This window comes from Prionailurus viverrinus, chromosome A2 (genome assembly GCF_022837055.1).
Source record: "Prionailurus viverrinus isolate Anna chromosome A2, UM_Priviv_1.0, whole genome shotgun sequence".
NCBI classification, from domain to species: Eukaryota; Metazoa; Chordata; class Mammalia; order Carnivora; family Felidae; genus Prionailurus; species Prionailurus viverrinus.
Genome location: NC_062562.1, coordinates 10,908,841 through 10,923,868, shown reverse-complemented (window position 1 = coordinate 10,923,868; position 15,028 = coordinate 10,908,841). Strand labels below are relative to the sequence as shown.

The window sequence follows — 15,028 nt, the reverse complement described above, 5'->3', positions numbered from 1 at the left end:
TCTTTGCCCCTAAAGCCACAGCAGGACTGTAAACACCCGGCACACAGTGAGGTAATCAAATGGCTTGAAAACTCTGTCATTCCTTCTTCCTTCCTCAGACATGCTGAGATAAACAAAGACAATAGAGGCAAGTTCCCTCAGTATGAATCCTGTAGGGAAGCAGGAACCAGCCCTGTAGGGAGATCCACGGTGGTGAAATGTGGCCCAACACTCAAGCTGGAAACGGTTGTTCCATTTCAGTCGCCGTAATAAAGATCAGGAAACCCAGCCAGCCCCCAAAGCATGTCAAGGGCCAGACCCATAAGCTGGAGTTTCCAGCTTCTTGGCAGAAGGACCAGGAGACCAAAGAAGCTGGCTTTGGAAAAAGAAGGCTGAAGGAAACTTCAGGAAAGTCCCGGGGCCCCCAAATAGCTGCATCAACTTCCCCTGCACAGGACTTTTGGGGTGGTGCCAGCTCTGGAAGTAGTCAGACCACCCCCACCACTGCAGCAGGGGGGTCGCCATCAACAGAGATCACCCCTGGAGGGTAAAAGGCTATTTCTCATGCAGAAGCCAAGGAGGGGGGCCCCAAGGACGTCACAGAAAACCAAAAACAAAACCAGAAGGGCATGCAAGGGAACAGGCAGGATTTTGCCCCCCTCCCATTCTGATCTCTGCTTAGCCAGCAGACAAGGGAGCCACCCTGGTCCAGAGGAACTGTTGAATCCCCCTCTGCGGACACATGTGGAGTGGACACCAACCCAGCTCAAGACACTGGGCTACCACAGGAGTCTTTGGCCACCTCCCTACAGCCTCTTGGGGTCAAATGAGAATATGGCGTTGGGTCCCTGGTGGGCACCTGCAGGTAATCCAAGGAGATTAGAGAAATGGTGTCCATTCTCTGCCAAAGGCTACCTCCACTCTCCGTGACAGTTAAGCTCTCTGGATTCCAGAAATAGCTACTCTTTGGCCCCATTAACCTGGCAGTGGTGGCGGCTCTCAGCTGATGCTAGCCCCAGGACGCTGCACTAGCCTCCATGGTTTCCCTTGGCCCTGCCCATAGCTTTGTAAAGGGCTGCGTCTTCCAGTCACCCTTCTTTAACCACTTAAGGTCCCTGCCCATTACAGGGTTTAGCGACTTCAAGATACACACAGTCACACCCTTACACACACACACACACACACCAATGCATCCACGCGTGCACACAGTGGCACACGTACACACGCACACTCACCGTGCACACACAAAAACACATACACACAGATTTACACACATGCTCCCATCCATGCACCCAATTACGTGGATACACTCACATACACACACCCTCGCACATGCATACACACAGTAGCACGAACGCACACACAGTCACACATACACTTAGACAAAGACACGCTCACACACATGTTGAATTAATGGAGACCAGAGGCCAGGCCAGAGCCTGTTGTCCCCAAAATTTCCAGCAGAGGGCGTCGCCCACACACCTAAGAAAGGAAAGAGACCCACAGTCGTGAGTGACAGCAGGCTCCTGTCCTTTAGAATCAATACACGCAGGTGCAGCAGAGTCCTGGAGATCGATGGGCTTCATGCCTCTCCTCCTCCCTCTCTCATTAATTCACCATCACAGTCCTTAGCAGAAACTCAAAGCCTGTTTGTAGTGCAAGAGGAGACATTGAACACAAGTATAGGTCACTCTTTGGAGGAGTTAGCTGCACGATGGAGGGAAGAAATGGTTCATTAGTGGGAAAGTGGGTCAAGGGAAGGGACTTTTTTTTTTCAACGTTTTTTATTTATTTTTGGGACAGAGAGAGACAGAGCATGAACGGGGGAGGGGCAGAGAGAGAGGGAGACACAGAATCAGAAACAGGCTCCAGGCTCTGAGCCATCAGCCCAGAGCCTGACGCGGGGCTCGAACTCACGGACCGCGAGATCGTGACTTGGCTGAAGTCGGACGCTTAACCGACTACGCCACCCAGGTGCCCCATGGGACTTTTTAAGACTGAGCAAACAGCCACATTTTCTGTGTTCCAATGGGAATTACCTAATAGAGTTCAGGATACATGATCAATATACAAGAATGTATACAAAAGATATTCTACCTAGAATATAGAACATAGAAATTCTATTTCTATATTCCAGGAATTAGAAAACTATGGTCCATGGACCAATCTGGCCTGTGGCCTGTTTTCGTATGGTCTATAAGCTAAGAGGTGTTTTTATATTTTAAGAGGACTGTAGGGGGCACCTGGGTGGCTCAGTCGGTTCAACATCCGACTTTGCTCAGGTCATGATCTCACGGTCTGTGAGTTCAAGCCCTGCATCAGGCTCTGTGCTGACAGCTCAGAGCCCGGAACCTGCTTCAGATTGCGTGTCTCCCTCTCGCTCTCTGCTCCTCCCCCGCTCACACTCTGCCTCTGTCTCTGTCTCTGTCTCTGTCTCTCCCTCTCTCAAACATAAGACGATTGTAAAAGAAGAGGGGCAAGAGGAAGAGGAGATCCTGGATGGGATGTGCAAAGCCTAAACTGTTTCCCATATGGTCCCTTGCAGAAAAAGAATTTCAAATCTGCTGGATAGAAGCAACAAACAATCGGAACAATATTTTCATATACCCATTTTAAAGCAGTATGCACCAGAAAAAGTGAAATACTGCGGTATAAATCTGACAAAATGTGCTCCAGATTTCTATGAAGAAAATTTGAAAACACTTGTGGAAGAAACCCAAGAAGGCCCAAATTCAGGGAGAGAGAAGCAATATTCATGGATTGAAAGACTCCACCTTGCTAAGATAGTAAGACTCTGCAAATTGATTTATAGATTTGAAGAAATCACAACCCTAATCCCAGCAGGACTTTTTGTAGAAATAGATAAGCTGATGATAAAATTTACATGAAATTGTAAAAGACTTAGAATAGCCAAAAATCTCTTGACAAGGACAATTTTAATGGAAGCTTTGCATTGGTTTGCATTTCCCTAAGGTCTAATGATATTGTCCATATTGTCATGCATTTATTAGACAATAAAAGAGCATTTTTCAAAAAGAAGATGATGTGGAAATGTAAATGCACATTTTAGATGTAAATATAATTTTACTTGCATAACATTACATACAAATACAAGCTGGAAGTATACGTGAGAAAATATGAAGTGATTATTTTGACTTGTTGGAATTATGGATATAAAAGTGATTTTTATTTCTTACTCTTTCTTCTTGATGTTTTCTTCTAGGAAGACGTATTGTTTTGGGGCACCTGGGTGGCTCAGTCAATTGAGCCTTTGACTCTTTTTTTTTTTAGGGCTAATTATATTAAGTTTACTTATTTATTTTGAGAGAGACAGAGAGAGAGTACAAGCAGGGGAAGGGCGGGGGTGGGGGACAAAGGATCTGAAGTGCGGGCTCTGTGCTATTAACACCAAGCCCAATGTGGGCCTTAAACTCATGAACTGTGAGAAGGTGGCCTGAGCTGAAGTCAGATGCTTAACCGACTGAACCACCCAGGCGCCCCAGGAGCATCTGACTCTTGATTTCACCTCAGGTCATGGTTCCAGGGTAGTGACATCAGGCTATGTGGGTTCGCTCTCCCCATCCCTCTGCCTCTCACTCCACTGGCGCTTTCTTTAAAAAAAAAAACAGATGTATCATTTTGGGAATATGAAAAAAATATTTTTGGTTTATTTATTTATTGGGTGTGCTGGGAGGGGGGGCGGGGAGAGGAAGAAGGAGAGAGAATCCCAAGCAGGCTCCACGCTGTCAGTGCAGAGCCCAACATGGGGTTCGAACCCACGATCCTTGAGATCATGACCTAAGCAGAAACCAAGACTTGGACGCTTAACCCACTGAGCCACTCAGGCACCCCAATAGGAAAAGTAATTTTAGTTAAGAACTCGGCAAGTAAAACATGTTATTTTCAGCTTAGAATATACTATTTATTCATTTAAGGTTGCAATGTTCCTTCCTTATTTTGCAGTCACTAGGCCTCCTGGGCCCCCCATCTGTGGGCCCAGAAAGGTTTGGAGGCCCTGGACTCAGTAGCCCAGGGCCAGTACTCCTACAGCTTGAGAGGAGGGAGTCCTGGAGCAGCCGCTGTCCCAGGTGCTGAAGGAGGCCCTTCCCTCCCCCCCCCCCCCCCCCAGCTTCTTTTCTCTAATGGGACCTTCGTGACCTCCCCCTCTTGAAACACGTAAGCAAAAAGAAGTCCGGATCATGCCTCTTTAGACGGAATTTTTTTTTCTTTTTCTTTCTTTCTTTTTTTTTTTTTTTTTTTTTACTTCCTAGCTTCAAGGTCAGCTTGGCATCAAAGGCCCTTGAATTACTCAGAGGTAACAACTATGGATAATCAGAACTAACTGTATCTTCCTTTTTTTCTTTTTCTTTTGATTTAAACATTCTGTATTTTCATCTTTATAATTTACGTCCAAATTAGTTTGCACATGGTGCGACAATGATTTCAGGAGTAGATTCCTTATGCCTCTTTCCCACTTAGCCCATCCCCCCTCCCACAACCCCTCCAGTAAACCTCAATTTGTGCTCCCTATTTAAGACTCTCTTCTGTTTTGTCCCCCTCCCTGTTTTTATATTATTTTTGTTTCCCCTTCCTTATGTTCACCTGTTTTGTCTCTTAAAGTCCTCATATGAGTGAAGTCATATGATATTTGTCTTTCTCTGACTGATTAATTTCACTTAGCATAATAGTTCCATCCACGTAGTTGCAAATGGCAAGATTTCATTCTTTTTCATTGCTGAGTGATACTCCATTGTGTGTGTGTGTGTGTGTGTGTGTATATATATATATATATATATATATATATATATATATCACATCTTCTCTATCCATTCATCCATCAATGGACATGTGGGCTGTTTCCATACTTTGGCTATTGTCGAAAGCACTGCTATAAACATTGGGCTGCATGTGCCCCTTTGACATAGCACACCTGCATCCCTTAGATAAATACCCGGTAGTGCAATTGCTGGGTTGTACGGTAGTTCTATTTTTGGTTTTTTGAGGAACCTCTATACTGTTTTCCAGTGTGGCTTCACCAGCTTGCGTTCCCAACTAACTAGATATTCTAATGATAATTTTCTTCACAGAAGATTGTCACATTTCCCAATACTTAAATTTAACTTTTGCGACTACAGCCTTTTAAATGTTAGAATGCGATGCAAAAAGAAGAGAGTACTTACCACCTACTGATTGAGTGATGTTGCTCATGTTTCCTTATTCAGTCTCTCCATCAGTGTAACAAGGTGGCTATAAGTGTCTGGTAACAGAAGTCAGCCTCAGAGAGACCAACAATTTCCCCCCACCCAAACAGCTAGTGAATAGCAGACTGTGATTGTACCCTTGGCAGTAAAACTCCGAGGTGCCGTGGATCCAGGGTCATCTGAACCTAATTGCATCTAGTTATCTGCCCCACCTTTCTTGAAGAGTAGTCTTACCTCCTGGATCCAGGATGAAGCTGCAGGTGCCCACATCCCCCCAAGACGCAGCAAAGAAGAAAGGGGAAACTGGACAGAGAGAGTGTCTACCTCTCCATAAGGAGAGCTTCTAGAATTACCAGGTACTCTTTGACTTTTCCTATGGGACAGGGTATAATCATTTAGCCAATCTAGTTTCAAGAAAAGCATTCGAGTGCAATCTGTATTTCGGCCTGCTGTGCACCTAAACTAAAAACTAAAGGTTATAGGAAGGCAAAAATGAATATGAGGATACACAGTTAGCAGTCTCCAGCACGGTCCATCCTGTTGACAAAACATCCAATGTGTACCCCTCTCTCTAACCAGGAACATCCCCGGGGGAGCCAGTCTCAAAGACCACCTGCTACCTCCATGTAGCCCAAATCCCAGGATCTCTGGGGGATGTGCTGTCCCCTCCCTGAAACCCTGATGTGAGCTTTTGTGGTCCAGAAATCTATACACTTAAAGGCAATCATCGCCCTGAATATGTTCAACAATAGAGGGATAATTGGATCATCACCACATAAAATTCCAACTGCGGGGTGCCTGGGTAGCTCAGTTGGTTAAAGGTCCTACCCTTGATTTTGACTCACGGCATGATCTCACAGTCGTGAGACTGAGCCCCATGTTGAGCCCTGAGCTGGATGTGAAGCCTGCTTAAGATTCTCTCTTTCCCTGGTCCTCTGCCCCTCCCACACTTGCACTGGTTGTCTCTCTCTCTCTCTCTCTCTCTCTCTCTCTCTCACACACACACACACACACACACACACAAAACTAAAAGAAATCGATAAAATTCCAACTGAGACTTCGTGTTCCATTAATGGTAAGCTAGGTCATTGGGATTAACCTTTCAATTTAAAAAAACACAACTCTCATAGCTGGATACTTTTCCAATTACTTTTTTTTTAAGTTTACTGATTTATTTGAGAGAGACAGAGACAGTGCAAGTGGGGAACGGGCAGAGAGAGAGAGAGAGAGAGGGAGAAAGAGAATCCCAAGCAGTCTCCATGCTGCTAGCACAGAGCCCCATGCAGCCCTCAAACCCACGAAACTGTGAGACCACGACCTGAGCCAAAACCAAGAGTCAGACGCCTAACCAACTGAGCCACCCAGGTGTCTTTTTTCCAATTTCTTAAATGCATACATGACCTGAAAAGACAGTAAACAATTACAAAGATGCCATTCAAGGGGCACCTCGGTGACTCAGTCAGTTGGGCGTCCGAGTTCGGCTCAGGTCATGATCTCACAGCTCGTGAGTTCAAGCCCTGCATCAGGTTCTGCTGACAGCTCAGAGCCTGGAGCCTGCTTCCGATTCTGTCTCCCTCTTTCTCTGCCCGTCCCCCGCTTGTGCTCTGTCTCTCTCTGTCTCTCAACAATGAATAAATGTGGGGATAAAATTGTAACAAAGATGCCCGTCAAATGAAAAAAGAAGCCTGGGGGCTCCTGGGTGGCTCAGTCAGTTGAGCATCTGACTTTGGCTCAGGTCATGATCTCCCGGTCTGTGAGTTTGAGCCCGGCATCAGGCTCTGTGCTGACAGCTCAGAGCCTGGAGCCTGTTTCAGATTCTGTGTCTCCCCCTCTGTCTGACCCTCCTCCGCTCATTCTCTCTCTCTCTCTCTCTCTCTCTCTCTCTCTCTCTGTCAAAAGTAAATAAATATTTTTTAAAAAAGAAAAGAAAAAAGAAACCTGGAGTTAAGGAGCATGAATTATACTTTTGCGCTGGAGCGAGTCAGGGAAGTGTGAAACTGTTTTGATGGCTTCACCGCCAGGGGAGAAAAATCAAAGCCTAGAGTGACATGCGAAAGAAAAGTTGTAAGAAGATCCTCCCTACATAGGTGGAAGCCTCCAGGAGCTACACTGCTCAGGGGGAGAACACACCGGTAGAGGGGCCTGCAAGTGTGACCTCTGCTGGAATTTAAACTGCTTTAGTGATCTTGGCACCACAAGCCTTGAACTCCATTGAACATCATCCTTGACGAGCAAGGCTGGAAGAATGCCTCCTAGAGAGCTACCTTCTCCAAGTTCTACACATGTTATTTCAAATATGATAATGGATACTCAAGCAACGATAAACAGGCACATGAGACCACTAACCCTACCAGTGAAAACTAGCAAAAACAACAGACCACATAACGGATACAATGATTGCAATGATCAGACACACAGGAGAAAGCATCTATGTTTGTTTCAGTGAACATAGTGACCATGGAAACATAGTGAATGATTCTGGGATAAGAAAAGATTGGGTATATTAGATAGGAACAGGTCAGAGTGGCCAGAGAGTAGTGGCACTATGGGTTCTCCACTGTGACCCAGAGCTTCAAACATGCCCCTCAGTCAGTCTTTAACGGTGGTCCCTCTCCTACTCAAACCCCTCCCATGGCTCCCTATTGCCTACAGAATAAAAGCCCTTATTGGGCTCTGGGAGAACCCGCAATCAGAAGGGGGGGGGGAACGTGGTCAGCTGGAAAGGCTGCCAGAATCCTTCGCTCACACACCAGCCTCCCCTCCACCCCACCCCTCGCCCTCGCCCTCCCACTGCGTTCCCGCAGGTCCCGAGCGCCCCCTGCTGGCTGTCAGTGGCGCCCCGGCAGAGGAGACCACACAGTTCTACTCCTGGGAATCCGCCAGGGGGCGTGTGTAGGGTCGGGGTGGGTCCCAAGTCAGGGGGAGCTGGAGGGTCACTGGGGGCCGGAGCTCAGCGGCTCCACCCGCAGCCAAAGCCCGCCCTCGGCGCGCAAGATGATCTCCGGCTTCCTGCGCGGCTCCTCCTTGTCGGACAGGACCCGAAAGCGCAGCAGCGTGAGCGCCAGGACCACCTTTATCTCGGTCAGGGCGAACGTCTGCCCGATGCAGTTCCTGCGGGCGGCAGTGGGCACTCACTCGCCAGGGACCCCAGCAGGTCCCGTCGCGCCCCCAACCTGGCCCGGGACCGCCAGCCCCGCCCGCAGGGATACCGGAGGGGACTAACCTTGCCCGGCACCCCCATACGGGGGTCCCTGAGCTTGGCTCAGATCCCAGCCCTGAGCTCCCAGACAGAGGGAAGGGGCTCTGAGCTCACCGCGGAGCCCTCCTTGGACCCAGCCACCCCCCACTGCCCAGGCCTTTACCCCCAACCTCTGAAGGAGGGGAGAGAAGGAGAACCATCCTCAACACCCCCTTTCCCGCCCGCACAGCCACGTCTGGGATCTCAGGCCCAGGCCCCTGCCCTCACCACCTCATCCCCACCTCAGATGCCCGCTGCGCTCACCTGGGTCCCGCGGAGAAGGGAATAAAAGCCAGGGAAGACCTTTCCTTGATGTTTTCTGGGTCAAAGCGGAAAGGATTGTATACCTGGGGGCGGAGAGACGCGGGACTGTTGGATGGGGTTTCCCAGGACAGCAGGCTTTGGAGACACAGGTGTGCGTTTCATGGAGGGAGCGATTTGCCAGGTCAGAACCCTGAGCCCTCCCTTAGGCCCCGCTAGGGAAGTGGCCAAGCATGAGGGTGGGCGGAGGGGAGGGAGGGGGAGGCAGCACCTCAGGGTCTGGCCACACGGATGGATTGTGGTGGATCCCGAAAATACTAACGAGGCAGACAACACCTGTGGGAGGGGAGGGGCCAGTCAGGAAGGGTTTCACCCTGCCTGATGGGCCCCTCTTCCTGCCCACGAAGCTCCTCCCCCTGGTGTTGTGGGCACCTTTGGGGATGACCCGGCCATCTGGGAGCACGACGTCCTGGGTACAGCAGCGGGAGATGGATGGCACCGGGGGGTGCAACCGCATACTCTCCTTGATGCACATGGTCAGCAAAGGCAACAGGGCCAGGTCGTCCCTAAGGAAGCCCCCTCACAGTTACGCAGGGATCGAATCAGACTCCCGCAGACCTCCAGTTGCTCCCTGGATTCTGTGTCTCCCTCTCTCTCTGCCCCTCCCTGTTCTCTCTCTCTCTATCAAAAATAAATATTAAAAAATTTTTTTTAAGTATTTCTGAGCAAAGCCCAACGTTCACACAGTCCCTTTAGAAGTTAGAAAGTCTAAACTTATACAGTTTATTTAAAAAGGGGAAAAAAATCTCTTTACTGGACTTACCAGGTTATTTCAACAAATAAAAGGCACCCTCCTAGGTGGAATACCTAATATAACGGTGTGAATTCTTTCTAAGTTAATTAATGTATCCAATGCACCCAATTAAAATCTAGTTGGTGTTTTTGGAGCTTAGCAATCTTATTCAGTTTGAAAAACTTAAAGTTCAAAATCTATGTCGATTTAAAAGACCAAAGAAAGAGAATCCATTCACCTGATATTAAGACCCATTACAAACGTATGGTGATAATTAAAAAATTAAATTAAATTAAATTAAATTAATTAAATTAAATTAAATTAAAAGGCAGCAAAGCACTGTTGCAAGAACAGGAAAACAGACCCACAGAACAAGATAGAGAGAGCTCAGAGACAAGTACGTGAATAGGTGAAAACGCAGCATCCGGTAAAGGAGGCCCCGCCACCCCCAGACAAGGGATGGTTCAGACACAGACACAGACACCCCCACAGTCGCACCAACACACTCCAAAAGAACTGAGGCATCATGCACTCCGCATATAAGATGGCGTCTTCTCTTACACGTGAAAGGTAAAGAAATAAGGGTAGAGGAAGATGTAATATACAAGACACCTCTGTTACCTATGACTAGGAAAGAATTCTTAAAACCCCAAAACATAAACCAGAAGACAAAAAAAGAAAAGGAAAAGAGAGGAAAGGAAAGAAAGAAAGAAAAGGAAAGAAGAGAAGAGAAAAAAAAAGAAAACAGAAAAGAAAACATATGCACAGAATTTAGGATTTCTGTTTAACAAAACACTGCATTCAATGGACCAAATTAACATTCAGATGAGAGATTCACAGAAGGTAGTTGCAGTAAATATATTGATCTAGAAGAATATCTGGAATAGACAAGGAATTCCTACCGATCAACAAGAGAGATGGCAGGCGACTCAAAAGAGTAGACAAAGGACATGGTCTAGAAATTCATGGGAGCTCAAACTCAGAGATTTAAAACATGAAGAGATGGGGCGCCTGGGTGGCTCAGTCGGTTGAGCATATGACTTCGGTTTACATCATGATCTCGAGGTCCATGAGTTCGAGCCCCGCGTCGGGCTCTGTGCTGAGAGCTCGGAGCCTGGAGCCTGCTTTGGATTCTGTGTCTCCCTCTCTCTCTGCCCCTCCCCCGCTTGTGCTCTCTCTCAAAACTAAATAAATAACCATTGAAAAAAAAATAACTAAATAAAACGTGAAGACATGCTCCAAGTCACCGATTACCAGAGAAATGGAAATTATATAGCAATGGGATGTTACCTCATATGTATTCGAGGTGAGAATTAAAAAGGTGAGTGATGGTAAAGCCCGGCTGAGGCACCGGGGTGGGGGGACCCCATGCACTGACAGTAAAGGTATGGACAGGAGCCACCACTCTGCAAGGCATTGGCGTGGTCAAGGATAGGCGATGTGTGTTTCATGACCCAGCAAGTTGGCTCTCAGCCTAGGACCTGGAGAGATTCTCAGACAGGTAGATAAAGACATGAACACCAAGAGGTTCATTGCAGTCATGAGATGGAAACCTCCTGGATATTTAGGTCCAAGGGACTAGAGAGGAACTTTCCATATGACAGTCCAAAGCAACAATCTAAATGTACATAGAACCACGGATGTCTGACAAAGTCATAGTGCTATGTTTCTGAGAAAGATAAGAACCAGCAGCAGATCTGTGTTATAACACATATCTGTGAATTTTTAAATTTGTTTTAATGTTTATTTTTTGAGCGAGAGAGACAGCATGAGCAGGGAAGGGGCAGAGAGGGAGAGGGAGACAGAGAATCCGAAGCAGGCTCTAGGCTCTGAGCTGTCAGCACAGAGCCCAAGGTGGGGCTCAAATTCATGAATCACGAGATCATGACCCGAGCCAAAATCAAGAGTCGGACGTCCAACCAACTGAGCCACCCAGGTGTCCCATAAACAAAATATTTTTAATAAATAAATCCATTACAAGAAAACAAACAAGTTTTACAGTTTAGCATTCGGATGGGAAGGGCCTTTCCAAGCATTAAAAAAAACAAACAAACAGAAGCTATAAAAAAAAGTTAATAAACGTGACTCCAAATAAATGAACAAAAACTAAAATAAAGTCAAAAGTCAATCCAGGAAAGAATTTTTGCATAACAGAAAAGGAACTAATTTTCTTTATATGTAAAGAGTCCTCACTAATCAATTTTAAAATAAAAAACAGAAAAAACTCAAAGTAAAAAGGGAAATTATGCAAATTGAAGCTTCACAGAAAAAGAAACATGCATGGTTCATAAACATGTGAAAATCGTACTCAGTTTTACCCATTCTTAAAGTGATATTCATTAGGATAATGAAGTATTATATTCACCTACCAGATTGGCAAGAGTTTTAGAATTTCATTATGCACACTGTCAGCAAAGATGCGAGAAAATTGTCACTCTCAAAATCTGTCTAGAGGAGTGGATTTGTCAAGAGCGATTACATTGTGAAAACTCAAATGGTCTTTGATTCAGCAATTCCACACCCAGAAATTTGTTCTGGAGAGACATCCTCACATGGGAGCAAAAATCAGTGTGTACATGGATGTTTGCTACATCATGTTTATTACAGCATAAGGCTACAAACTATACAAATGACCCTCGGCAGGGGAATGTTTACATAATTATGGTACATCCATATGATGGAATACTACACAGTTATCAAAAGGAGGAAATACAGATCACTAGTCCTATCCAACACTGCGGGGTAAATCGGTACAGAGGTGCTGAAAGGACCTTGTCTCTCCCTGCTCAAACATCTCCCATGGCTCCCCACTGCCTTCCTATATTAGTCACGAATCTCCCTTCAAAAGAATTTGATGTCCAGCTCCAAGGAGTGCAGTTGGCTGACAGACTCAAGTTAGAGGGCCTCTGGGCTCTGCAGCAGCATTCACGCCAAGGCCACACTCTCTTGGGCAGGTCCCAGCCACTGAGAGAGCATGGTGGGCCCCTACTTTCTGACCACTTCTGCCCAATGTGAGACTCCCTCCCTGAGAGCAGTATCCCTGCACACTTTTATCTTTTATCCAATAATGGCTTCCCAGAGGACTAGAACTGACACCTTTGGAAAATGTTCACGTGGTTTCCAAAGCAGACCAAGAAGGGCTTCCATTACCAACTACCAGCTCCAGCCTCACTGGGAGCCTCGCAGATGCTTCACACTGTAAATTTCACAAGGATCCAGCCATGTTTACTTCCTCCCAAACACGCCAGGCCCACCACTGCATGCCTCTGTCAGGGCCTTTGCACAAGCTGTCCGTAAGGCCTGAGGCACTGTCCACTACCCACTCCCAGAGGGCTGAATTCATATTTGCTTGTTTGCTACCCAGCCTCACCCCCTTCTTTCCTCCATGATCCAGCCTTGACCAAGTAGGACTTGAATGGCACTGGACATGGAGTTGAGAAGGGCCGGCAGGGTAGACATGTTTACTGAACCAAGCAATGGGTAACTGTTTTACCCTCAAGGACCACTTGTGAATCCCTGGAATAGATAGTAGGTGGGAATTAGATATAAGAGCAAAAATTAAGACTAAAGGTCTTTAGGAGAAATGTGCAACTTCAGGCAGAAAAGCAAGGGAGAGAAGTTCATTTACTCAACACACGCTGGATGGCATCTGTTCTACACACATTGTCACGGTCCTCCAAGCAGCCCTCGGAGGAGACATTCCCTGACCTGTCCCGCCCCCATTTACACAGGAGAAAAGTGGTATTCAGAAAAGGGAATTGGTTTTATTCAAGTCACATAGCAAGCAAGCAGGGCAATAAATGTGGACACTCCAATCTTTCTGTTGCATAAGCCTGCTTTCCCCTGCTCTCCAGGCTGGGTACCATACCCTTGCCTCTGGGTGCTGCTCCTAGTCTCTCTAAGCAACAATGACACAATCAACAAAAAGTTCTTTCCCCTTCCCCAGCAGGGGAGCAGAGCCAATGAGAGGGGTTCCAGAACAGGACATGAGGACCTGCACTCACCATTCAATCTCTTTAGGCTCACGGTCCCTCAGGAGCTCTTGCACCTCCTGCCGACAGCGCTCCTGGTACTCTGGGTGCTTCGCAAGGTTGTACAGGACCCAGGAGAGACCACTGGCCGTGGTGTCATGGCCTGAGAGGCAGCCAGACAGGCTTGAGTCTCTGGGCTTGTTCAGCACCAGAGGGCGGACAGCGCCCTTCGTTAGGGCCCTCAGGGCGGATGGGGAAGATGGGGTGGGATGGGGTGGTCCAGGGCCCACCTGCCAAGTCCCTGGGATTGGACAGACTCCTACCCCCTGCAGTCCCACACTGGGATGCTTACCCCCAAACATGAAGGTGTCAGCTTCAGCTCGGATATCCTCATGGGACAGTTCCTTCCCATCTTCATCCTGCAGAAAGGGCACGACCTCCTGAATCACACCGGCTCGGAGGGCATCTGAGTATCGCCTGAAACAGTCCCTCAGGCTCCATCACCAAAGCAGGATTCGTCCCTCATCACCTCTAGAGCCCTATCCCACAGGTCTCCCTGTCTCCAGCTTTCTTCTTTCAAGCAGACTTCTACAAAGTCATGTCTAAAACATATCCCTGACCTGTCTCTCCCTTCCTCAAGCACCTTCCGTGCCTCCTCAGTACCCGCTGGGTCAAGTCCAAGTTCTCCCATCTGACATTTGGAGCCAAGGTCCATTCTAACTCTTGAATTCTGATCCCAGGGAAGCCCACCTTGGCCAGCAGGAGCACATCAATGAAGTCCAAAGTCTTGGCCTTAGCCTTGGCCTTGAGGAAGTCATGGGAGCCCTCAGTAAGGAGGGAGCGGCGCCGCTCCTGGATGATGGCATCTGTGAAGTTGTGCACCAGGTCACAAGCCCTGCGGAAGCGCTGCCCATCAGGGGTGAGGTAGTACAGCAAGTCTGGGTGCAGGAAGATCTGCCTCTGCCGTTTCACCACAAGGGCACTGAGCTCCAAGATGGCAGCAATATATTCGCTGGGGCTCCTGAAGGGTCAGGCCATAGAGAACAGCTCCTTAACCCACATGAGGCCCTAGGAGTGCCTTCCAACCAGAACCTCAGAAGCATGTCCCTGCAAAACAGAGTGCCCTCCAGGCATGCTTCTCTCTCCACCTGCCATCTCTGTCAATGCAATCATGGCCCAGACCCTGGGAAGTCCTTGGGTATCACACTCATCTCTCTTCTGCCCTCCACAGTATCTGCCCCTGCCCATTCCTCCTTACTTTCCCCCAAATCTGCCCCACTTTCGCCACCACATTCGAGCTGCCTCCTCCTCAAATTCTGTGTCTAGGTGACAGTTGGGGTCCTCTCTAGAGTCCGATGTCCAAGAACAGCTCTGACCATGGCCTTCATCTGCTCAAATACCTTCCACCTTCCATCCCTGGAAACCTCAGGATAAAGCTCAGACCCTTTTGCTTCACTTTTCAATATCCTTAAGATTAGCCCCGCCCTGCCAACCCTCCAATCTCATTCCCAAGGTGGCACATGCTTTATTCATCCTAGTCCTGTTGGCCTTTATCAAGCATTTTTGCTTACCTGAAACCTTACCT

General features: G+C 47.6%; 1 protein-coding gene across 2 annotated transcripts in view; it reads right to left on the bottom strand.

Moving 5' to 3' along the window:
* Positions 1 to 7,586: 7,586 nt before the first annotated feature.
* Positions 7,587 to 15,028, bottom strand: part of LOC125155845 (cytochrome P450 4F3-like) — a 98,154-nt gene continuing 90,712 nt past the window's right edge. For both annotated transcript variants that reach the window (XM_047841613.1, XM_047841622.1), the window contains 7 exons: positions 14,194 to 14,464; positions 13,796 to 13,862; positions 13,477 to 13,606; positions 9,112 to 9,245; positions 8,951 to 9,015; positions 8,683 to 8,765; positions 7,587 to 8,291 (listed from right to left, as the gene is read on the bottom strand). In XM_047841613.1, coding sequence (XP_047697569.1) covers positions 8,114 to 8,291; positions 8,683 to 8,765; positions 8,951 to 9,015; positions 9,112 to 9,245; positions 13,477 to 13,606; positions 13,796 to 13,862; positions 14,194 to 14,464 — 928 coding nt within the window. In that variant the 3' untranslated portion in view covers positions 7,587 to 8,113. The remainder of the gene's footprint in view (positions 8,292 to 8,682; positions 8,766 to 8,950; positions 9,016 to 9,111; positions 9,246 to 13,476; positions 13,607 to 13,795; positions 13,863 to 14,193; positions 14,465 to 15,028) is intronic.